Here is a 23,836-nt window from a genome sequence, read left to right on the forward strand (position 1 = left end):
GAGAGAAGACAAAATTTTGAGGAAATATGATCCTTAGTTTTTAAAGCTCCTTTTAAGCTTTAAAGTTGTATTAACAATGTAGAATTAAAATTGTTTTTAAAGATTTTATTTACTTGGGAGAGAGAGCGTGAGAGTGAGCATGAGCAAGAGAAAGAGCAGAGGGAGAGGAGAAGCAGACTCCCCGCTGAGCGGGGAGCCTGACCTTGTGGGACTCCATCCAGGACTCTGGGATCATGAGCTGACCCGAAGGCAGACACTTAACCGACTGAGCCACCCAGGCGCCCTTAACAACGTAGAATTTAATTTCCTTATAAAATGATCATGTATTGTATCTGTATTTAGAGTAGAGCTTATTAATACAATGTTAGCCATCCCTAACCAAACTTATTTAATTAGTTAATTTTAAGATTTTACTTTACTTTTTATTTTCTAAAATTTTTTCTAATGATTTTATTAATTTATTCATGAGAGACACAGGGAGAGGCAGAGATACAGACAGAGGGAAGAGAAGCAGGCTCCATGCAGGAGCCCGATGCAGAACTCGATCCTGGAACTCCAGGATGACAACCCGAGCCAAAGACAGATGCTCAACCACTTGAGCCACCCAGGTGTCCCTACTTCACTTTTTAAAGAGTAATCTCTATACCCAACATGGGGCTCAAACCTACAACCTTGACATCAAGAGTCTCATGTTTTACTGACTGAGCTAACCAGGGGTCCTTGAACTTTTATTATTGATTTTTTAATAAGATTATTTATTTATTTATTTGACAGAGAAAGGGAGAGCACAAGCAGGGGGAGTGGCAGGCAGAGGGAGAGGGAGAAGCAGGAGCAAGGAGCCCGATATGATACCGGACTCAATCCCAGGACCTTGGGATCATGACCTGAACTGAAGGCACTCAACCAACTGAGCCACCCAGATGCCCCCCCCTTTTAGGATTTTATTTATTTATTCATGAGAGACACAGAGAGAGAGAGAGAGAGAGAGGCAGAGACACAGGCAGAGGGAGAAGCAGGCTCCATGCGGGGAGCCCGGTGTGGGACTTGATCCCGGGTCTCCAGGATCATGCCTTGGGCCAAAGGCAGGTGCCCAACTGCTGAGCCACCCAGGCTTCCCCAGATGCCCCATTTTTAAAAGATTTTGCTTATTTATTTTAGAGAGAGTGAGTGGCAGGGGGTGGGAGGAGGAGCAGCTGAGGGAGAAAGACAAGCAGATTCCTTGATGGGTGCAGAGCCTAACATGAGGTTTCATCCCACAACACAGATCATGACCTGAGCCAAAAACAAGAGTCCAACACTCAACCGACTGAGCCACCCAGGTGCCCCGAACTTATTTTTAAAATGCTTTAATATTTGCTGTTAAAAGCTGCAGATCTTAAATCCGCACTGTGTTTTGCCAATTATGAGAAGTTGTGAAACTAGAAACAATCACCAACATTCAAGGAAAATTCATGAAACAGTGAGGTCTATAGACTTAGTGTCTGACCCTGGGGAGGGTGGGTGAGTGGGGAGGGTAGAAGATGTAGAGGAGGGAACTTTCTTCTCAGAAAAGTTGCTGGGGAAAAGTAACATAAAAGGGGAATTCTCTTCTTCTCTAAATTTACTGAATATAATCTATTGTAATGTGGAAACTGCCTAATGAACTATTTTAAACAATAAATTCAGTATGAGTTGATTCCAGTAACTTGCAGTCTGAAAATAGGCCCTAGACTCAGCCCTATCCCTTTCATCTTTCCATCCATCCATCCATCCATCCATCCATCCACACACCCATTCATCTATACATAGCTAATAATAACTAATAATTGTGGAGTGTTTATGTGCCAGATACTATTCCAAGTGCTTTACATGCATTACCTTGAATGATCTTTCCAACAATGCTACAAGGTAAGGGCTATCATTATCCCCACTTTATTTTTATTTTTTTGAATTATCTCCACTTTAAAGTGTAATCTGAGAGTTTTCCAGTAAGTTTTTTTTTTTTTTTTTAAGATTTTATTTATTCATGACAGACACAGACAGAGAGAGAGGCAGAGACACAGGAGGAGGGAGTAGCAGGCTCCACGCAGGGAGCCCGATGTGGGACTCGATCCTGGGACTCCAGGATCACACCCCAGGCCAAAGGCAGTGGTAAACCGCTGAGCCACCAGGGCTGCCCTCCAGTAAGTTAAATATAGAATTACTATACAGCTTAGCAAGTCCACTCCTAGGTGTATACCTCAAATAACTGAAAGCAGTTATTCAAACAATGCACAGGGATGTTCATAGCAACTCTATTCACAATATCCAAAGACAGAAACAATCTAAAATGTCCTTCAACAATCCAACAGATAAACAAAATATGTTTATATATCTGTACAATGCAGTGTTATTCAGCCATAAAAAGGAATGAAGTACTGGGTTGCCTGGCTGGCTCAGTCAGTAGAGCACGTGACTCCGTTTTGTTTTGTTTTGTTTTTAAGTTTTTATTAAATTCCAGTTAGTAAACATACAGGGTAGTATTAGTTTCAGGTGTAGGTTTAGTGATTCATCACTTACATGCAACACCCAGTGGTCATCACAACAAGTGACCTCCTTAATCCCCATCACCTATTTCATACATCCCTCCACCCTCCCACGTCCTCTTTCTCCCACCTGTGACTATTGATCTCAGGGTTGTGAGTTCAAGCCCCACACTGGGTGTGGCACCTACTTAAAAAAAAAAAAGGAACAAAGTACTGGTACAGGGCACACAACCTGGATCAACCTTGCAAACTTACTACTGAGAGAAGCCAGACTCAAAAGGCCTCATGTTGTATGATTCCATTTTCTTTTCTTTTAAAGATGTTATTTTTTTATTTATTTGACAGAGAGTGAGAGGGAGAGAGAGGGAGAGAGGCGCAAGCAGGGGGGAGTGGCAGAGGGAGAGGAAGAAGCAGGCTCCCTGCTTCTTAAAAACATCTTAAAAATAAAATAAAATAAAATGGCTAAAGTGGTACACTTTAGGTTATGTGTATTTTACCACAATTTAAAAAAATGCAATCTGAGGCTCAGAGAATTTAAGTGATGTACCTAAGTTTACAGTTGACATGTAGTAGAGCTGTGTCCTAATCCCAGTCTTCCGGCTCCATGGATCATGTTTTTTTAAAAAAGTTACTGTGAAAAACCTTATTTGGGGTCATTTAGGAAATTTAGATGCATGAACCTAAGCTGAAAATATCAGTATTATAACATTGGTGAAGCACATATTGGTGACACAAACACTGTATCTAATCTTCACAAGGACTTTGAAAGTTTCACATTATTTGTGTGTGTGTGTGTGTGTGTGTGTGAAATATACATAACTTAAAATTTGCCTTTTTAACCATTTTTTAAATGCTTTTTTTAAAAAAAGATTTTATTTATTCATGAGAGACACACACAGAGAGAGAGGTAGAGACACAGGCAGAGGGAGAAGCAGGCTCCATGCAGGGAGCCCGATGTGGGACTCGATCCCGGGTCTCCAGGAGCACGCCCTGGGCTGAAGGTGGCACTAAACCGCTGAGCCACCCGGGCTGCTCCCATTTTAACCATTTTTAATTTTAACCATTTTTAAGTGTACAATTCAGTGGCATTAACTATCTTAAATTGTTGTGCAAGTCTCATTACCATCCATCTCCAGGACTTTTTTGTCTTCCCAAACTGAATCTTTTTACTCATAAAACATACAGCCCCCTATCACCCACCCCCCCACCCCACAACTACTAATCTTTTTTTTTTTTTTCCAACTACTATTCTATTGTTTATGGTATCAGGCCCTAGGCCATTGTCTATGGTTGCTAAGAAAAATAAGACAAGGTCATTTCTCTGGTCTGTCTGGTGTTAGAACCCCATCCTCTAGGGACCTTGCCACTAGCTCCTCTTCAGCGGGTTAGAGAGGTCCAGTTGCAGGATGAGCATGTTGCTGAAGCCCCCAGAGGGGATGCCCATGGCTGGAGAGGAGGAGAAGGCAGTCAGTGGAGGCAGTGAATGAATTATGGTTGAGATGAAAGACGGAGGGAGAGATTTCAATGGGAAAATCTGTTAGGAAGGTTGAAGACGAAGAGAATTGGGAACAGAATCATTGCCTTTTTACTTCAGGTAATTCTGAGGAGTACGTGAGATTTTGCAGTGAGGCTGTGCTTTGAAATGCCAAGGGGGCTCTGCATACGTGGTTGGGACTCACATCACTCTGGAAGTGGATTTGTTTGAAGGGCATAACTCAGGAGATTAATTTCAGTGGGGCATGCAGATGACCAGCTGGTTAGGGTATAGATTCCTCCTTCAAGACACTGGGCCCCAAAGGGAAGGGGAGAAATAGTATAGGAGTTGAGACTCTAGGATCAGGTAAAGTTGTCTTAGATATGTCTTTCTTAGTTTTTTTTTTTATTTTTTTATTAAAATAGTAATACATGGATAGCCCGGGTGGCTCAGCGGTTTAGCACCGCCTTCAGCCCAGGGCGTGATCCTGGGGTCCCAGGATCGAGTCCTGCATCGGGCTCCCTGCATGGAGCCTGCTTCTCCCTCTGCCTGTCTCTGCCTCTCTCTCTGTGTGTGCCTCTCATGAATAAATAAAATCATAAAAACAAATAGTGAGACATACTTTAAAAAATCAAATAGGGGCACCTGGCTGGCTCAGTCGGTAGAGTGTGCGACTCTCGATCTCGGGGTTGTGAGTTCAAGGCCTATGTTGGATGTAGAGATTACTTAAAAATAAAATTTAAAAAACTCTTCAAATATAAACAGAGGTGGATTTTCTCTGAGACTAATAGAGCTTAAATGTCAGGTCTCTCATTTGCATGGGCTCCTTCAAAGGCCGTGTATCCACTTTTGCAATTTTTATATTTTGTAATTTTTTAAAATAAATTTTAATTAATTAATTAATTAATTTATTTATTTATGATAGAGAGAGAGAGGCAGAGACATAGGCAGAGGGAGAAGCAGGCTCCATGCACCAGGAGCCTGATGTGGGACTCGATCCTGGGTCTCCAGGATCGCGCCCTGGGCCAAAGGCAGGCGCTAAACCGCTGCGCCACCCAGGGATCCCCTATATTTTGTAATTTTAATTTTATATTATTTTTTCCAAGATGAAACTCAGAAGGGAAAGGAGATCGTTTAGCTGGTCAAGACTTGGTTCAGTTATGCAGTGTGCATGGTTTAAGCTCTGAGATGCATCACCTCACAACAAACACCTCATCTCTTACGCTGAAGGTTGACTTGACAGTCCGTGGCAGAGGGGAATGAAGGGGTATACAAGGTAGAGTTTCTATTCCAAGGCCCTAGTCCATCCTTTTAGGTGGCGGCAATAGAGGAAACCAGAAGTGATCCCTGGGAGTTCTTTCCCTCATCTGGGGAGACCCAACTGAATACTGATGATGAGGGTATGGATATTATAAGTATTTGGAAACCAGATCTTTAATTGCCTTCTAGTAATATACAGGAAAGCCTTGGAAACCAATAGTTATGCTAGAGAGCCCAGGAAAGAGTCATGGCCCAAGGACTATGGGGTCATCTGTTTTTCACTGACATTCATGGCCCTTTCAGGTGGAGGGAGGACTCAGGACAATGGCTGCTGATGGTGATTTGGAGATGGAGGATGTGAATCTGAATATGGGTAGAGACACAAAAGGAGAGCTGGAAGAGGAGAAGGAAATGCAAGAGGACTGGAGAAGCAAAGATCGCTTCAAGAATAAAAAGGTCCACAGGGTTGTCTCAAAATGGATGCTTCCTGAAAAGGTCCGAAGAACATACTTGGAGAGAGCCAACTGCTTCCCACCCCCTATATTCATCATCTCCATCAGCCTTGCCGAGGTGAGCATGTTGGGGGGGGGGGGTGCTAGAGCAAGTAGCACTGGGTGGGGGAGGGAGGAGGAGGAGGCTTTGACCTCATCTGGTCAAAGTGGATAACACGTGGGAAAAGAGCTTGGTAGTGGCCAGTACAGCACACATGGAGCTCAACAGCACCCTCTCTGGAGCCCCCTTAGGTCCGTCTTCCCTATGATTGCAGCCACTTTCAGCCAAGGGTTGAGGTTTATTTTTCAAGCAACTGCCCCACCCAGCAGTGACTATGATTTTCAGTGGCTTCGTTTCATTTTAGTTGTTGGGGCTTTAGAAGCCAAATCATCTTGGAGTCGCAAATTGGTCTCATGAACCGACTTGGATTGGTAAGGTCTTTCTGTGGAGCTATTATAGGAGCCTCACCAGAAGAGCTGTGGGCTGCCTCCAGATTTCAGTAGGGGGAAAAAATGGGATCCCCTACAGATGTCTACTGTGGGCAGCCTGTAGTGTGTTTTGACTCTGATCTAGTCAGCCCTTTGGTTTTCCAGAAAAGAGTACAACACCCAGAGAAGTGGAATGACTTGCCCAAGGTCACATACTTAGTGACTGGGCCAGGACTGGGCTTCTCCAGAGCCTCATTGTGCCTACCTTTTCCTCCTTCACCACGATGCCTCATAAAGGAATTGGCAGGGCATGGATGTGTGTGGGGTGTGACTTTGGGTCATTAGGAAGTCTCTAACGTAATCCTCTTAATTCCCATCGATGTCATCCCTGGTGACATGAGGCTTCATCACTTGGTTAAGGCTTCTGTTCTGTAAGGTTATTACTGTTCCCTTTCCCCTCATCTACTCCTTGCAAGCCAGCAGCGACTTAATTTCACATTAACTTGTAAGTGAAAGACTAAATGGTGGGAAGGGGCAGTGAGAGCAGAGGGTATTTAAGGGGGTCGAGGGGTTCTTTATATTTGGTCTCGGGCTGCTCCTAATCACTGGAGGAAGTAGGATGTGACTGCAGTTACATTGTCAGATATATGGCAAGGGGGTTTCATTCCTGTCATCCTCTGAGCACACGCTGTGGAGAGGCCCACTTGAGAGCTAATTGTTTGGAAGCAAGGTAGGGCCCACGGGGCTTATGTAATAGGACCACTCTGGCAGAGAAAGTGGTTGACATTCGTGTCTGCCCCTCCCTGGCAGCTGGCAGTGTTTATTTACTATGCTGTGTGGAAGCCTCAGGAACAGTGGATCACCCTGGACACAGGCATCCTGGAGAGCCCCTTTATCTACAGCCCTGAGAAGAGGGAGCAAGCCTGGAGGTTTATCTCATACATGCTGGTACATGCTGGGTAAGGAATGACAGTAAGTCGTGGATGTCGGAGGTGACTGCAAGTACTCGTAACCCCCAGCATTTGGTTGGCGCTCTTATTGATAAGGCAATCACATGGCCATAATCTTTGATCCTCAGCGACCCTAGGAGGCAGGTACTAGTCCTGCCCTACTGTGTCCGAGGCTTGGGGGATGTTACTCGCTCCACGTCACTTGGCTAAGTTGCAGAGCTGGAACCTCAACCCATTAGTGCTAACTCCGTGTCCAGTGTACTTTCTATTGCATGATCATTGCCCAATATTGGTATTTATATAGGAATATTCATGAGAAGAGACCAAATCATTCTAAACGATATGTATGTTCCCCTAATTGCTTTGATGTTGTTAAAATGTTCCCTTTAGGATATGAATCATCAATCCCTCCCTCCCTACGCCTGCCACACACTTAAAAAAAAGAATTCGTGAGCACTTTGTTGAGTGTGTAACACGGACTAACACAAGCCATGGGCAATGCCCTGCCTGCCATTTGGCTTCTTATATGCTCATCATCTTTTGTGACCTTGCTCAGAACCCATGATTCACTGTGCCCATGGCAGGCAGTGAGCAAGTCGCCTGCTGCTGGGTTCCCCCTCCAGTGGACGCCTCGGGGTTCAGATGGGGCCAACTTCATTTTTGTGACCTACCCAGCCCTGGACCTTGAAGGAAGATGCTGGCCAGCATCCACGGCAGGACACAGGGCTCAGAGGCTTGACAAATCAAGGACAAAATTGCTTATTGCCCAGTTTCTTTCTTTTTTTTTTTTAATTTTTATTTATTTATGATAGTCACAGAGAGAGAGAGAGAGAGGCAGAGGCAGAGACACAGGCAGAGGGAGAAGCAGGCTCCATGCACTGGGAGCCCGATGTGGGATTCGATCCCGGGTCTCCAGGATCGCGCCCTGGGCCAAAGGCAGGCGCCAAACCGCTGCGCCACCCAGGGATCCCTTATTGCCCAGTTTCTACGGATCCTTTCGGTTTGGTTTTTCATTTAACATGTTCTGAACAAAGGTGGCTCCTGCACTCAAGCGATTTATATGGGCGAGCAGTCGGTTAGATAGTAACTCAGGGCCATATGGCATTATAGTCATAGTAGTGACTTGGTAAAATGGGGCAATAGTATCTGTCCCATGAAGATGCTGTGATTAAATGACACCGTGGTTATCATGTAATTTCTGCAGTGTCCGACACATAGCAAGGCACTCAAAAAGAGGTCTCAAGGCTGTGTAGGACAGGTCATAGATGGGGCTGTAGAGGTTTGGAATGCTTTCGAATGAAAGTAACCAAAAGAATCTAATGGGGGCCTAAATAAATGGAGGTAATTCTTTAACATACAAGAAGCCCAGAGGTTTGTGGTTAGTTCATGAGTCTTTTTTTTTTTTTTTTTTTTTCTTAATTCATGAGTCTAATGAAGCCAAGACTCCTGGTTCTGTGCTGGTGTCTCTGGTTTTCCCTTGACCTTTCTCTCATGGCTGCAAGTCGGCAGCTATAGCTGGGCGTTAAAAGCAGGAAGGGGAAGTGTAGGACCGGGTACTGGTGAAATCCATCCCGTTTGCCTGGAAAGCAGCTCTCTTACTAGTCTCATCAGCCCATCAGTGCTGCGCTGACCTGTATTTTGTTGGCCAGAACCATGGACACGACTACCCCTAGCTGAGAGAGGCTGGCCAAATGATAAGGAGATGGATGTGGGCTTAGCTATTGTAGATATAAACAGAAAGAAAGGAAGGTCAGAATGGGGGTGGTTTCACAGATGACATGGGTTCCAGCTGGACTTGGAAGGGTAGATAAAATTTGGATGAAAAAGTTAGTATTTCTGTTCCGAAGTTATGATAGGATCTCATCCTTATGCCATTTCTACTCATGTTATTGAGTAGCAGAAAGAACACCGAGGGTGATTCCTTGGGGTTTTTGTGCTACTGGTCACTTTGTCCTCAAGCTGTTGCCAGAGGACAGGCGGGTGGCTTCCTTTGACTTTGTTCAAATTCACTAAGGACACAGATTTCCAAATACTCTTTATGTCTGATGTCTCTCTGTAAGGCCAGTGTCACTGTCCTTGCTGGACTATTGTGTGCTGAATTACATGTTACTTCTTGTATGTCTTTGAAGATGACTTGGGCAGTGATAGTTGTGGCTGGGTGCACACATGGCCATGAAGGTAAGTAATCCGTTCTGCAGTCTATGCCCGGAGAACCTCTGCTGGGTATTTGTTGAGCAATTTATAATGCAAAAACACAATCCTAAAGCTAGTATGAAAGCCGCTACACTTTGTGGAAGATCCAACGCCTATTTTGTTTTTTAACTTTTTCGTTTAACTTTGAAATCTCTTACGTAATAACTAAATTGAGGATTACTGTAATGTGGGAATGTACCAAGATACATCCAGAAATCCTCCAGAGATAACCTGTGGGGTTTGGCAGGCAACATAATGTGAATTTTATTTAAAAATATTTTTACCTCTGTAAAAACTAGAATAAAAGCAATGGGTGCTCAAATATGTCATATGCCAATACTACAGTTTGGCAGATGCTAACTTTAGCTGGTGTTACTGGGTAAACTTTCTTTTTCATCCTGGTAAACTGTTTTTTCAGCTTTTTAAGGTAGAACCGGGGATGAGGTTTCTCTTGCCGTCTCTGTTTTATTAAAGAATATCCTAAGACGGCAAAAGCAGTTGTTTAAAAACCTATTGAAACTTGGGGGCATCTAGCTGGCTCAGTCGGTAGCGTGTGCGACTCTTGATCTTGGTGTCTCCACATTGGGTGTGGAGATTACTTTAAAAAAACAAAACAAAACTATTGAAACTTAAACTCTCAGTCCTAAAATTAGGACTTTCTCAATACCATGCGAACAAAACAAAATCAGATGCCAGGGGCTGATGTAAGATGGTAATTGTCATCTAAACCTAATATCAAGTTTCTGTTCCTTAAGCCATCCTTATTGCTCCCTGATATTGTCAGTCACTGTTTTTTGTTTGTTTGTTTGGTTTTTTAAGATTCTATTTATTTATTCATGAGAGACACAGGCAGAGGGAGAAGCAGGCTCCCCACTGGGAGCCTGATGCGGGACTCGATCCCAGGATCGCGTTGTCAGTCACTGTTATAAAACAGAACTTATAATACGAATGTACACTTCCAAAATGTCCTTTGTCTGTTTTACATACTGAGATTTTATTTAAAAGAAAAAAAAGTCACCTAAAAATACTAGAAAATGACATTTGAGTGAAGCAAGTCTGTCGTCAGGAACAAGACACCAACGCCTGTTAATGTCCCAAAGAAATAATTATGTGCGTTGGTCATAATTTTTGACTACTGTGTTTGTCTCTGCAGAGTTCAGCACATCTTGGGGAATCTTGTTATGCAGCTCGTTTTGGGTATTCCCTTGGAAATGGTCCACAAAGGTCTCCGAGTAGGGCTGGTGTACCTGGCAGGAGTGATCGCAGGTTAGTGTCCTCAGGGTCAACACAGAATCGATGCCTCTGCACTCTGAGGAGGCAATGCACAAAGCAAAAGTAATCTACGTTTTAAAAAAATATTTTATTTATTTGTTCATGAGAGACACAGAGAGAGGCAGAGACACAGGCAGAGGGAGAAGCAGGCTCCCTACAGGGATCCCGATGCGGGACTTGATCCCGGGACCCTGGGATCAAGACCTGAGCTGAAGGCAGACACTCAACCGCTGAGCCACCCAGGTGCCCTCAAAATCCAGGTTTTGAATTAGATCCGCTGAGCCACCCAGGTTTCCCAGTAATCAACATTTAAGTCAAGATTTACTGCACTCCTAATATGGGCTGGGGAACCTGATGAGCATTAGAAATTAATTAGGGGCAGCTGGCTGGCTCTGTCAGAAAAGCATGTGACTCTTGATCTCGGGGTCATGAGTTTGAGCCCCATGTCAAGTATAGAGATTTCTTAAATAAAGCTTAAACAAAAAAGAAGTTAGAAGGGTGCCTGGATGGCTCAGTTGGAAGAGCATGCTACTCTTTATTTTAGGATGGCGAGTTTGAGCCCCACATTGGGTGTGGAGATTACTAAACGAAAAATAAACAAAAAAAAAGTTAAAAATATCTGAGAGAAGATAAGCAGATGGGGAGAGGTCATGGTGCCTGTCCTCAGATATCTCAGAGTCGGACTGGGTTTTGCACAATTGGGAGTTGTGTGTAGTCTGGTGTCCAGGTGCACAGATTGGGTAGAGACTTAATAGCTAGATCACGAAGGCCGATGTCTCAGACTGGTGATCTTGGGAAGTAACACGAATTTGTGTTTAAGAAAACACAAATTTGCGTTTAAGAAAGACAGTTTGAAGAGAATGCAGAGAAGAGCTAGAGGGTCCCCGAAAGCTCAAGAGAGACTAGCAGCATGCCAGTGATCTCTGAAGTTGGGTGTGCCTTAAGATGATCCACTTTGGTCAGAGCAGAAAAATCTTAGAATTCCCATCTACCCTTTTATTGGAGACTTTTATTTTTTTATTTATTTTTTATTTTTTTTATTTTTATTTTTTATTTATTTATTTTTTAATTAAAATTTTTTACATTGCAGTTGTATGAAATCAATACGTAGTGGTCCCATGTGTCCTTTAACCAGTTACCCCCAATGGTAACAGCTTGCAAAATGACAGTACACGGTATCACAACCAGGATATCCACCTGGATACTGTCAAGGTGCAAAACAAGGATCCCTCACGTTGTATTTTTACAGTCACACCCGCTTCTTCTTCCCCCCACACCCTCCTTCACCTTGACAACCACTAATCTGTTCTCTATTTCTATAATTTTCTCACTTCAAGAATGTCATATAAATGGAATAACACAGCATATCACTTTTGGGATTGGCGGTCTTCGCACGGCATAATTCTTTGGAGATCAGTGTAGGTTGTTGCATGTATCAACACTTCTTCATTTTTATCGCTGAGTAGTATTCCAATGGCTAGACCACTGTTTGTTTAACTCTTTTTGTTTGTTTGTTTGTTTTTTTGTTTAACTCTTGACTCATTGGAGACTCTCTGGGTTGTTTCCAGTTTGGGGCTATCACAAATAAAGCCGTTATAGTGTGTACAGGTTTTTGTGAACAAAAGTACAGAGTTTTGTGAACATACATTTTCATTTCTCTGGGATAAATGTCCACGAGCACAGTTCTTTGGTTGTATAGTAGTTGCATATTTCGTTTTTTAAGAATCAGACAAAAGGTTTTCCAGAATGGCTGTTCCATTTTACATTCCCTCCAATATTGTATAAGTGATTCCATTTTCCACATCCTCACCACCATTTTTTTTTTCCTCACCACCATTTGTGTTGTCACCATTATTTCAGCTGTGCTCATAAGTGTGCAGTGATATCTCATCATGGCCTTAACCTGCTTTACTCAAATGGCTAATGATGCTGAACACCTTTTTTTTTTCCTAAGATTTATTTATTTATTCATGATAGACAGAGAGAGAGAGAGAGAGAGAGAGAGGCAGAGACACAGGCAGAGGGAGAAGCAGGCTCCATGCTGGGAGCCCGATGCGGGATTCTTTTTTTTTTTTTTTTTTTAATTTTTTATTTATTTATGATAGTCACAGAGAGAGAGAGAGTCAGAGACACAGGCAGAGGGAGAAGCAGGCTCCATGCACTGGGAGCCCGATGTGGGATTCAATCCCGGGTCTCCAGGATCATGCCCTGGGTCAAAGGCAGACGCCAAACCACTGCGCCACCCAGGGATCCCCCGATGCGGGATTCGATCCCAGGACCCCAGGATCGCACCCTGGGCCAAAGGCAGATGCTCAACCACGGAGTCACCCAGGGATCCCCATGAACACCTTTTGATGTGCATAACCTCTTTTGTGAAATACCTGCTCATGTCTTTTGCTTACTTCCTAATTAGATTTTTTCATTAAGTTTTTATAAACCATTAAATTTTGAGAGTTCTTTTCGTTCTTCTTTTCTTTTCTAGTCATTTATCGAATATGTAGTTGACAGGTATATTTTTCTCAGTGTGTAGTTGTCTTTGTGTCGCTTTAATCGAGTCTTTCACAGAGCAAAAGTTTTTAATTTCGATGAAGTCTGATTTATTAATTTTTCCATTATAAATCGTGCTCTTGGTCATGTCTCAACTCTTCACTGCACTCCGGGTCCTAAAGATTTTTTCTGATGTTATCTTCTAAAGTTATAGTTTTATGCTTTATGTTGAAATATGATCTATTTTCAGTTGGCTCATTTTTGTGTAAGGTATGAGGTTTAGACTGAGGTTCTTTTTGGGGTTTTTTTGGATATCCAATGATTTTGCAACAATCTATTAGAAATTCTATCTCCTTCATTGAAAAAAAATTTTTTTTGCACCTTTGTCAAAAATCACTTGGCTTATTTGTAGGGCACTATTTCTGGGTTCTCCTGTTTGTTTTGTTGACCGATGTGTTACCCCTCCACCAATACCATGTAGTCAATACCACTGTAGCTATACAATAAAAGTCTTGAAATCAGTTAGAGAGATTCAGTTAGAGAGTTAGAGATTTTGCTCATTTTAAAGACTAAGCATTTTTCTTTTACAAAAAGATGAGTGTCTAATTTGCTGACTTTTCCCCCTGTGGTAAACACAAGGCTTTCAGTAGGATGCTACCTAACAGATGTTGAAAAAGCAAATGCAAAATATGTTTCTTTGGTGACATAAGCCTTTTTCATACAAGGAGAAAGAACATTACTGCTCTTCCAAAAACACTAATGCTCTGAAAGGGCATTTTAAAAACTAATAATTGGAAATCGTTCTCTTGTTCTTTGATTTTGCTGCTGGGAATGATGCAATGAGTCTTAGAAATTCACACTTAAAATGTGGGGAGACAATTTCCTTTTTTTTTTTTGGAAACAATTTCTTAATCGGTTTTAAGATTTCTCAGTTAAGAGTTTTAGTGGGTTCAGGGATCCCTGAGTGGCGCAGCGGTTTGGCGCCTGCCTTTGGCCCAGGGCGCGATCCTGGAGACCCGGGATCGAATCCCACGTCGGGCTCCCTGCATGGAGCCTGCTTCTCCCTCTGCCTGTGTCTCTGCCTCTCTTCCTCTCTCTGTGACTATCATAAATAAATAAAAATTAAAAAAAAAAGAGTTTTAGTGGGTTTTAAACATATTTTATAATACTTTCTGATTAAGAACAAGTGACTGATGCTAAGAAAGGTGGGGATTAACAGTTAAATTACAACACATTTTTTTTTTTCATAATTGAAGCACAGTCAATGATATAATTCTCCCATTGGAAACTACATGTCCTTTTTATTTTTATTTTTATTTTTATTTTTTTTACATGTCGTTTTTAAGTTGTACATTTTGGCTATGATAGTAAGAGAAAATTTCTATAGAAAATAACCAAATTTAGAAGTATATATTTATAATTTCAGGGTTATGATTTTCAATGAGGGTTTTTAAAAAGCAATGAAGCTTATTTTATAAATCTGCTCATTGAAAACATTTTTTAAAATTAAAGACTATTTTTTTTAGAGGAGTTTTAGGTTTACAGGAAAATGAAGAGGAAGGCACAGAGATTTCCCATAAACTCCCTGCTCCCCCCATATAATATGTCCCCCCCCCCCCCCCGCCCCGAACAGATGGGCCTTTGTTAGAATTGATGAATCCTCCACTGGCACATCATAATCACCCAATAGAGAAGTTCACTCTTGGCATTGTATCTCCTGCAGTTTGGGACAAATGCGTGATGACATGTATCCATCATTAGAGTAGCATGCGGAGTATTTTCACTGTCCTAAAATCCCTCTATTCATCCCTACAGCACCCCCCCCCGCACCCCCTCCCCCAGCAACCATTGATCCTTTTACCATCTCTGTAATTTGGCCTTTTCCATTATGTCATATAGTTGGAATCATACATCATGTAGCCTCTTCAGATTGGCTTCTTTCACTTAGTAACATGCATTTAAATGTCTCCCTTGTCTTTTCATGGTTTGATAAACATTTTTTGTACCAGGGGTGCCTGGGTGCTCAGTCAGTTATACGGCTAACTCTTGATTTCCACTCAGGTCATGATCTCATTTCACGGTTGTGAGATCTGGCCCCAGGTTAGGTTCCACACTTAGCAGCGAGTCTGCTTGAGGATTCTCTCTCTCCCTGCTCACTCTCTCTTTCTCTAAATCTTTAAGAAAAAACATTTTTTGTACCATTAATAAAGTAAAAATGATTTAAAAATATTGTGTAATCAATGTTTCATCCTTTGAAAATTCTATTTTTATACTTAAAAAAATATTAGTATATGAAAGAAAACCAGTAAATGTACCTGCCATCAAAAACCCTACATTAGTACAGTGGTACTTCTATACGCAACCTACAAATAAGTTCATATGCCTATATTGCAGTGGGTGGTTGTATCGGTTTCCTGGGGCTCTTATAACAAAGAACCACAAATTGGGTGGTTTAAACAATAGCACTGTACTATCTCACAGTTCTGGAGGCTGCAAGTCTGAAGTCAAAGTGTCAATAGGGCCATGCTCCCTCCTCTGCTCCTGTTGTCCGGGAGAGTCTGGGGTGGCCATCAGTCCTTGGCATTCCCTGGCTTGTAGCTGCAGCCTCTCGAGCTCTGCCTCCATCATCGTGTGGAGTTCGGCTCTCATATGTCCCCTTCTCCTCTAAAAAGGACACAGTCATATTGGTTAGAGCCCCACTATACTCCACTGTGACCTCATCTTAATGAATCATATCTGCAACAACCCTATTCCCACATAATATCACATTCTGCAGTGCTAGGGGGTTAGAACGTCAATATGTCTTTTTGGGGGGACACAATCCAAACTTTTGCAGTGCTCAGATTTTTTTTTTAACTGATGAAAACCTTACTGGCCTCCTGGGGCAGTGGGGCCAGAGAACAGGAAGCACTCCTGAGACATGTTAAAGGGATAGAATTGGCAATGCTCAGTGACATAGCTCCCCATTCTGCTTGCCTTCTACTTTTGTAGAACCTGTTCTTCTGCCTTCTACCTTCGTTCCTGCACACACCTGTATTTCCTGCCCTTGAAAGCCTTTGCACTGATGAGGCCCTTCCTGGCTCTGGCATTTGCACGGGGGTTTCCCCCGCAGCTTGATTTCAACCTATGGAATCAGCCCTGCCCCAGTTTCAGAGGAGAGAGGGGAGGGAATGTGATTAACCTGTTCACATCCCCTGCTAATTTTTGCAATAGCTTCTTGGCAGGTGTCTCTTTGCTATTCCAGTCCTCACACTGTTGCCTGGGTCACCTTCCTCAAGCACAGATTAGATCATATTATAATATCCTTCCTAGAACATTGACAATGCCCAGAAGAAAGTCAAAACATCCAAGATTGCTCATTACCCTCCACTGCGTGGCCCCATTGCCTTTCTTTTCTTTCCTTACCTTGGAAGAATAATCTTTACTAATGTTCAAAAAAGAAAATTATACATAAGAGGTTAAGGGGAGGGGATCCCTGGGTGGCGCAGCGGTTTGGCGCCTGCCTTTGGCCCAGGGCGCGATCCTGGAGACCCAGGATCGAGTCCCACGTCGGGCTCCTGGTGCGTGGAGCCTGCTTCTCCCTCTGCCTATGTCTCTGCCTCTCTCTCTCTCTCTGTGACTATCATAAATAAAAAATTAAAAAAAAAAAAAAGAGGTTAAGGGGATCTTGATGTAAAATGTTTTTTAATAACTTGGGACGCCTGGGTGGCTCAGTGGTTGAACATCTGCCTTCAGCTCAGGGAGTGATCCTGGATCATTAATCCATTCCGGGATCAAATCCTGCATCGGGCTCCCCACAGGGAACCTGCTTCTCCCTCTGCCTATGTCTCTGCTTCTCTCTCTGTGTCTCTCATGAATAAATAAATAAAATCTTTTAAAAAATAACTTTTTTGAGGTCTTATTGACAGACACAAATCTGTATATATTTAATGTATGTGCCTTGATGGGCTTGGAGATAAGTATACACCTGTGAAATTGTCCCTATGTCATAAACATATCCATCACCTCTAAAAGTTTCTGCTTGCCTGCTGTCTTCTTGCTTTGCTTTTTTTCCAGATTCCTTAATACATCAAATAACTTTAGTGTCCCCATCCTTGCTCCTGGCAAAGCAGGAGCTTCGGATTAACAGCATTAGTATCACTCGTCATAAAGGCATAATAGTGCCCCCCCACCAGACCTACTTATCAGAATCTGCATTTGAATGAACCCAGAAGTGATTTGCATGCACATTAAAGACTGAAGAGTGCTGGTGTGCAATCCCACCCGGGCTCCCCAAGGTTGACTGATCATCATAGTCACCTGGAAAGTTTGTCATAGCTACAGCTATCCAGAGCCTATCCAGATCTACTGGATCAGAATCTCAGAGGATATGGCCCTGGCATCTGGTTTTGTTTTCTTTTCTTTTTTTTTTTTTTTTTTTTTTTTTTTTTTTTTTAAATTTTTATTTATTTATGATAGTCACAGAGAGAGAGAGAGAGGCAGAGACACAGGCAGAGGGAGAACCAGGCTCCAAGCACCGGGAGCCCGACGTGGGATTCGATCCCGGGTCTCCAGGATCACGCCCTGGGCCAAAGGCAGGCGCCAAACCGCTGCGCCACCCAGGGATCCTGGTTTTGTTTTCTTCTCTGTTTGGTGAGGTATGATTGACATATAATAGGCTGCACGTATTTAAAATGTATAATATGAGAATTTTGCTATGTGTATACAATCATGAAACTATCACCACCGTCAAGGCAATAAACATATCCATCGCTCCCCAAAAAAGTATCTTTGTGACTCTTGAAAATTGCTCTCTACTGTCCCTCCCTGTCTTTTCCCTGCCAACTACTGATCATTATAGATTAATTTGTATTTTCTAGAATTTTATAGAAGTGCAATCATAGAGTATGTACTCTATCTTTGGTTCTGTCGGTCAGCATAATTATTTTGAGATTTATTCATGCTCTATGTCTATCAATGGTTGATTCTTTTTTATTGCAAGTGGTATTTGATTGCAGGGGCATACCACAAATTGTCCATTCTCTTGTTGATGGACATTTGAGTTGTTTGCAGTTTGGGGTTATTGCAAATGAAGCTTCTATGAACACTTGAGTGTAAGTACTTGTGTAATCAAATGTTTTCAGCTTTCTCGGGTCAATACCTAGGAATGGAATGGCCAGATCCTATCAGAGGGTACGTTTAACTTTTTAAGAAACTGCCAACTGCTTTCCTGAGATATAAGCTATATAATATACAACTCACTCATTTAAGTATTTAATTCAATTTTTTTTTCTTTTTTTGTTTTTGTTTTTTACTTAATTCACAGATTGTATACTCATCATCACAACTGAATTTTATGTTTTTGTTCCCCCAAAGAAACCCTGGACCCCTCTCCACTCCTCACCCCATTCTCCCTTTTCCAGCCTTAGGCAACCACTACTACTACTGTCTTTTTAGATTTGCCCATTTTGGACATTTCATACAAATGGAATCATATAATATATGATCTTTTGTGATTGGCATTTTTCACTTAGCATAATGTTTCTATTCTTCATTGATGTTGTAGCATATATCAGTGCTTAACTCCTTTTTATTTTTTAGACTATAGTCCATTGTGTATAGTCCATACATGTTTTCTCTACACATTCATCAATTGATGGATATTTGGGTTATTTTCACTTTTTGGATATTATGAATAACACTACTATGAATATCTGTGTAGAACTTTTTGTATTGATCTCTTGGATTTATATCTATAAATGGGATTGTTAGGTTATATAGAAGAAAGTACAGCTTACCCTTAGGGGGTTCTGAGCCCCCTCACACAGTTGAAAATTTGCATGTAATGTTTGACTCTCCCAAAATTTAATAGCCTACTGTTGACCCAAAACCTTACTGATAACATAGTCAATTATCATATATTTTGTATATATTATTATGTACTGTGTTCTTATAATAAAATAAACTAGGGGAAACAGTTAAGAAAACCATAAGGGGGTGCCTGGCTGGCTCAGTCAGAAGAAAGAGCCTATAGGGCAGCCCCGGTGGCCCAGCAGTTTAGTGTCTCCTTTAGCCGGGGGTGTGATCCTGGAGACCCGGGATCGAGTCCCACGTTGGGCACCCTGTATGGAGCCTGCTTCTCCCTCTGCCTATGTCTCTGCCTCTCTCTCTCTCTCTCTGTCTGTCATGAATAAATAAATAAAATCTTAAAAAAAAAAAAAGAAGAAAGAGCATGTAGTCACATGATCTTGAGGTCATGAGTTTGAGCCCCATGTTGGGTATGGAGATTACTAAAGGCAAAAAACAACAACAAAACTTAAAGAAAATCATAGGGAAGATAAAATACATTTACAATACTGTGCTGTATTTATTGGGAAAAAATCTGCATAAGGATGGACCTGAGCAATTCAAACCTGTGTTGTTCAAGGGTCATCTGTAGTACCATTTTACACCTTCACCAGAAGTTCCAGCTCTTCCACAATTCTCAACACTTGCTAACATCGGTTTTTTAAATTTTTATTTATTTATTTATTTATTTATTTATTTATTTATTTATTTATTTATTTATTATAGTCACAGAGAGAGAGAGAGAGAGAGAGGCAGAGACACAGGCAGAGGGAGAAGCAGGCTCCATGCACCGGGAGCCCAACGTGGGATTCGATCCCGGGTCTCCAGGATCGCGCCCTGGGCCAAAGGCAGGCGCTAAACCGCTGCACCACCCAGGGATCCCTTAATTTTAGTCAGTCTATTGGGTGTATGAAGGTATCTCACTGGGATGGATGGATTTATTATTTTTTTATATTTAAAAAAAATATTTTGGGAGCATCCAGGTGGCTCAGTTGGTTAAGTACCAACTCTTTATCTCAGTTCAGGTCTTGATCTCAGGGTTATGAGTTCAAGCCCTGCATTGGGCTCTATGCTGGGTGTGGGGCCTACTTGAAAAATTAATAATTAAAAAAATAAAAGACATTTTATTTTTGAGTAATCTCTCTACCCAATGCAGGGCTTGAACTCACAACCCTGAGATCCAAAGTCAAATGCTCCACTGACTGAGTCAGCCATGTGTCCCTCTCACTGGGTTTTAATTTGCATTTCCTAACAATTAATGATGGTGAATATATTTTCATGTGCTCATTTGCTATCCACATATCTTCTTTTGGGGTAAGGTATCTGTTAAATCTTTGCCCATTTAAAATTGGATTATATTCTTTATTATATATAATAATGTATATTCTGATTATAAGTCTCTTATCAGATATATGACTTGCAAATATTTTCTCCTAGTCTGTTGCTTGTCTTTTCATGTTCTTAATATTATCTTTTGAAGAATAGGAGTTTTAAAGTTTTGGTGTATAACTTATCACTCTGTAAATTTTAGGAATTATGCTTTCAGAGTCAACTCTTGCACATTTGTGTGTATGTGTGTGTGGGGGTCAGATTTATCTCCATATTTTATATTTTTGATGTACTGTAAAGTACTATTTAAAAATTTACTATTTCCAATTCTTCACTGCTATGACATGGAAATAAAGTTGATTTCTTTGATCTATCCTCCAATTTAATTCACTTATTATTTCTAGTAAACAGTATCTTCCCTAGGAATTTAAGTAATTAGGCAAAATCTTGTGGGTTTGTTCATGTTCTCACCATTTCCAATGCCCTCCATTCCTTTGTATAATTTCATATTTTCATTTGATATTTTTTCCTTCTGCCTGAGGATTTCCTTTAACATTTTTTTAAATTAAATATTTATTTATTTGAAAGAGTGTGTGAGCAAGTGGGGGGAGGGGCAGAAGGAGAGAGAATCTTGAAGCAGACTCCCTGCTGATCACAGAGCCCAAAGTGGGGCTCAATCCCAGGACCCTGACATCATGACCTGAGCCAAAAACAAGAGTTGGCCACTTAACGGATTGAGCCACCCAGGTGCCCCTCCTTTAACATTTCTTGTATGAGTCTGCTGTTTATCTATTCTTTCAGCCTTTGTATGTCTGAAAAAAGAATCCTTATTTTGCCTTCCTTTGTTATTAGGCACAGAATTCTAGCTTGACTGTATTTTTTTGTTCAATGGCTTAAAGACGGTGTGCTCTACTGTTTATTCATTTGCATCATTTCCAATGAGAAATCAGCTACCATCCCTATCTTTGTTCCTTAGTAGGAAACATGTCTTTTTACTCTGGTTGCTTTTAAGATTTTCACTGCTTTTGAACAATTTGATTTTGTTGTGACTTGGTATAGTTTTATCCATGTTTCCAGTGCTTGGGGTTTGTTGAAATTCTTGGATTGGTGGATTTATAGTTTTCATAAAACTTTGGAAAAAAATTGGCCATAATTTCTTCAATTATTTTTTCTGTACCTGACTTCTCTCCTCTTCTTTGGGGACTCCAATTATGTATGTATTAGGTTGCTTGAAATCGACTCACAGCTCTTTGATGCTGTATTTATTAAAAAAAAAAATCTTCTCTATGTGTTTCATGTTGGATACTTTTAGTACTATGTCTTCATGTTCACTATCTTTTCATCAGTACTGTCTAATGTGTCATTAAATGCTACTGATGTATTTTTTCATCTTAGACATTGTAGTTTTTGTCTTTAGAAATTTTTTTTGTCTTTAGAAATTTGAGTGTTTTGTATCTTGTATGTCTCACTTAATTTTTGAACATACAGTATTACAGTCATAGTAATTATTTATTCCCATTATCGGCTAAAACTTACACTTGTGTTAGTTTGGGAACGTTTTAATTGATTGCTTTTTCTTTTTCTTATGGGTCATATTTTCCTGTTTCTTTGCATATCTGACCATTTTTGTTTGGATGCTAGACATTTAATCTTTGGATGGTGGATATTATTGTATTCCTATAATTATTCCTTAAATTTGTTCTGGAACACAGTTACTTGGAAGTAGTTTGAAACTTTTTGGTAAGATTTGCTAGATGAAACTGTGTTTTTGAGTCATGTTTAGTGTGATTATTACCCATTACTAGTGTAGGATCCTTCTGTGTACTTTACCCAATGCCCCATGAATTATGAAGTTTTCTAGTTTGGAAAGTTACTTAGCCTCTCTGGTGCTGTGTGAGCAAAGCTATTCGTTCTTTCCTTTACTCCTTTCTTTCTTTTTTTTTTTTTTTGGAAGATTTTATTTATTTATTCATTCATGAGAGACACAGAAAGAGAGAGGCAGAGACACAGGCAGAGGGAGAAACAGGCTCCATGCAGGGAGCCTGATGTGGGACTTGATCCTGGAACTCCAGGATCACACCCTGAGCTAAAGGCAGACACCAACCACTGAGCCACTTAGACATTCTCCCTTTACTCCTTTCTAGTGGTTCTTTCCCTGGCTCAGGTAATTTCCTCACGTGCTCCCCTCTGGGGTTCCCTCTGTGGTGCTCCTTCCTCTCTGGTGCACTGTCTTGCAAACTCCAGTTGCCTGGGACTATCTGGACTTCAAACTCTATCTCATCAAATTAAAGTTTACTGAGATCTACCTGGGTTTCCCCTTCATGTGTTGTAGCCTGTAATCTCTCTCAAGGCAGTAAAGCTGGGCAATCAGACAACTCACCTCATATATTTCTTATATGTCAGGATTCACTGTCCTTTGCTATCTGGTGTCCAGTATTTTGGAGACCACTGTTTCACATAGTTTGTCCAGTGCTTTTGGCTGTTCCAAGCGGGAGAGATAATCTTATCCTTATTACTCCATCGTGGCCAGAAGTGGACATTTGTATCTGTTTTAAAAATAAATTACTCATATGATTAAGATGCAACCACCCCAGCCCTAGTCTGAAGGTTGATATTTGAGGACCATTGCCCTAAGCCTATTGGACTACTCCTAATTTTTAGTCACCCATATACTTTTGTTTCTATGTTTTTGCTTTTCCAGTTCCCTAAGTCCTGAATACTTTCTCCTTATCTTTTATTTTATTTATTTTTGTTTTTATTTTTTTACTTTCTCCTTATCTTAAAAATATTTTAGAGTTTAATCAAAATGCTACATCCTCTTTCTCAGAGCAGCAAGGCTTCCACCTCTCTGCTGAAAAAGAAATCATTCCTTCCTAAGTGCTTCCATAGTAAATTCACTACTTTTAAGAAATCATAGTAGTTATTTTATTCTGCATCTTATAATTGTTTACTCATCTGTAAGATTCCTAAGGCCACTTTGTCTTTCTTGCACAAAGCAGGTATTACATTGTATCCTAAGGAATGAAGGCGAGCCTTAAGAGCAAAAAACTAAGTAGTAGAACAAAGTAGTAGAACAAAGTAAGAGAGCAACTTAGAGTTTGACTTTAGGTGATTTGAAAGTCTTCTTTTGGCTCAGGAAATCTAAGATCCGGTTGGCAAATAGGTTTTCTGTTGTTTGGCGAATCTGATTAATACTATGTTGAAAAGGGTTCTAAGGCCACATCTTGACTCCATGAGAAAGCCAGCCATCAGATAATGAAATGCTGGAATGTCTCAGGTATTTGGATAGTTTTGACTAAATGCTTGCAATATTTTGAAACAATAGCTAACAAGTACATAATGCGTGTCAGGCAGCGATGCACATATCAATTCATTTACTTCCCCTGACAATGCATTCAGGTAATTTCTATTAATATTCTCTTTATGTAGGGAAACTGGGGCACAGAAAGATTAAGAGACTTGCTCAAGTCACACAGGTGGTAATTTTAGCACTAGAGTTTGTGCTTTTGTCCCTGTTACACTGCCCTCATGCTGAACATTTATTATTTCAGAAAAATTAAGGTAGTTAGCTCACATAGCTATACCTTTATAGGATGGAAGAGACAAACAAAATTACTTTGT

The 23,836-nt window shown here is 41.0% G+C and overlaps 1 protein-coding gene and 1 long non-coding RNA gene across 9 annotated transcripts in view; one reads left to right on the forward strand and one right to left on the reverse strand.

The window, feature by feature from the left end:
* RHBDL2 (rhomboid like 2) overlaps nucleotides 1-23,836 on the forward strand; it is a 49,192-nt gene that overhangs the window by 17,317 nt on the left and 8,039 nt on the right. For all 4 annotated transcript variants that reach the window (XM_025419848.3, XM_025419847.3, XM_025419844.3 and 1 more), the window contains exons 2-4: nucleotides 5,542-5,808; nucleotides 6,969-7,117; nucleotides 10,455-10,567. In XM_025419848.3, the coding sequence (XP_025275633.1) occupies nucleotides 5,563-5,808; nucleotides 6,969-7,117; nucleotides 10,455-10,567 (508 nt within the window). In that variant the 5' untranslated portion in view covers nucleotides 5,542-5,562. The remainder of the gene's footprint in view (nucleotides 1-5,541; nucleotides 5,809-6,968; nucleotides 7,118-10,454; nucleotides 10,568-23,836) is intronic.
* The window catches only part of LOC112642348 (uncharacterized), a 54,708-nt gene that overhangs the window by 12,677 nt on the left and 18,195 nt on the right, over nucleotides 1-23,836 (reverse strand). For 2 of the 5 annotated variants that reach the window (XR_003125188.3, XR_004805179.2), the window contains exons 4-5: nucleotides 22,596-22,761; nucleotides 14,681-15,724 (exon numbers count right to left, since the gene is read on the reverse strand). This is a non-coding gene — a long non-coding RNA (uncharacterized LOC112642348). Of the gene's footprint in view, nucleotides 1-10,411; nucleotides 10,611-14,680; nucleotides 15,725-22,595; nucleotides 22,762-23,836 lie in introns of those variants that run through there. The other 3 variants (XR_003125185.3, XR_003125184.3, XR_003125186.3) reach the window with 3 other exon arrangements.

Source organism: Canis lupus, chromosome 15 (assembly GCF_003254725.2).
Source record: "Canis lupus dingo isolate Sandy chromosome 15, ASM325472v2, whole genome shotgun sequence".
Classification (NCBI taxonomy): Eukaryota; Metazoa; Chordata; class Mammalia; order Carnivora; family Canidae; genus Canis; species Canis lupus.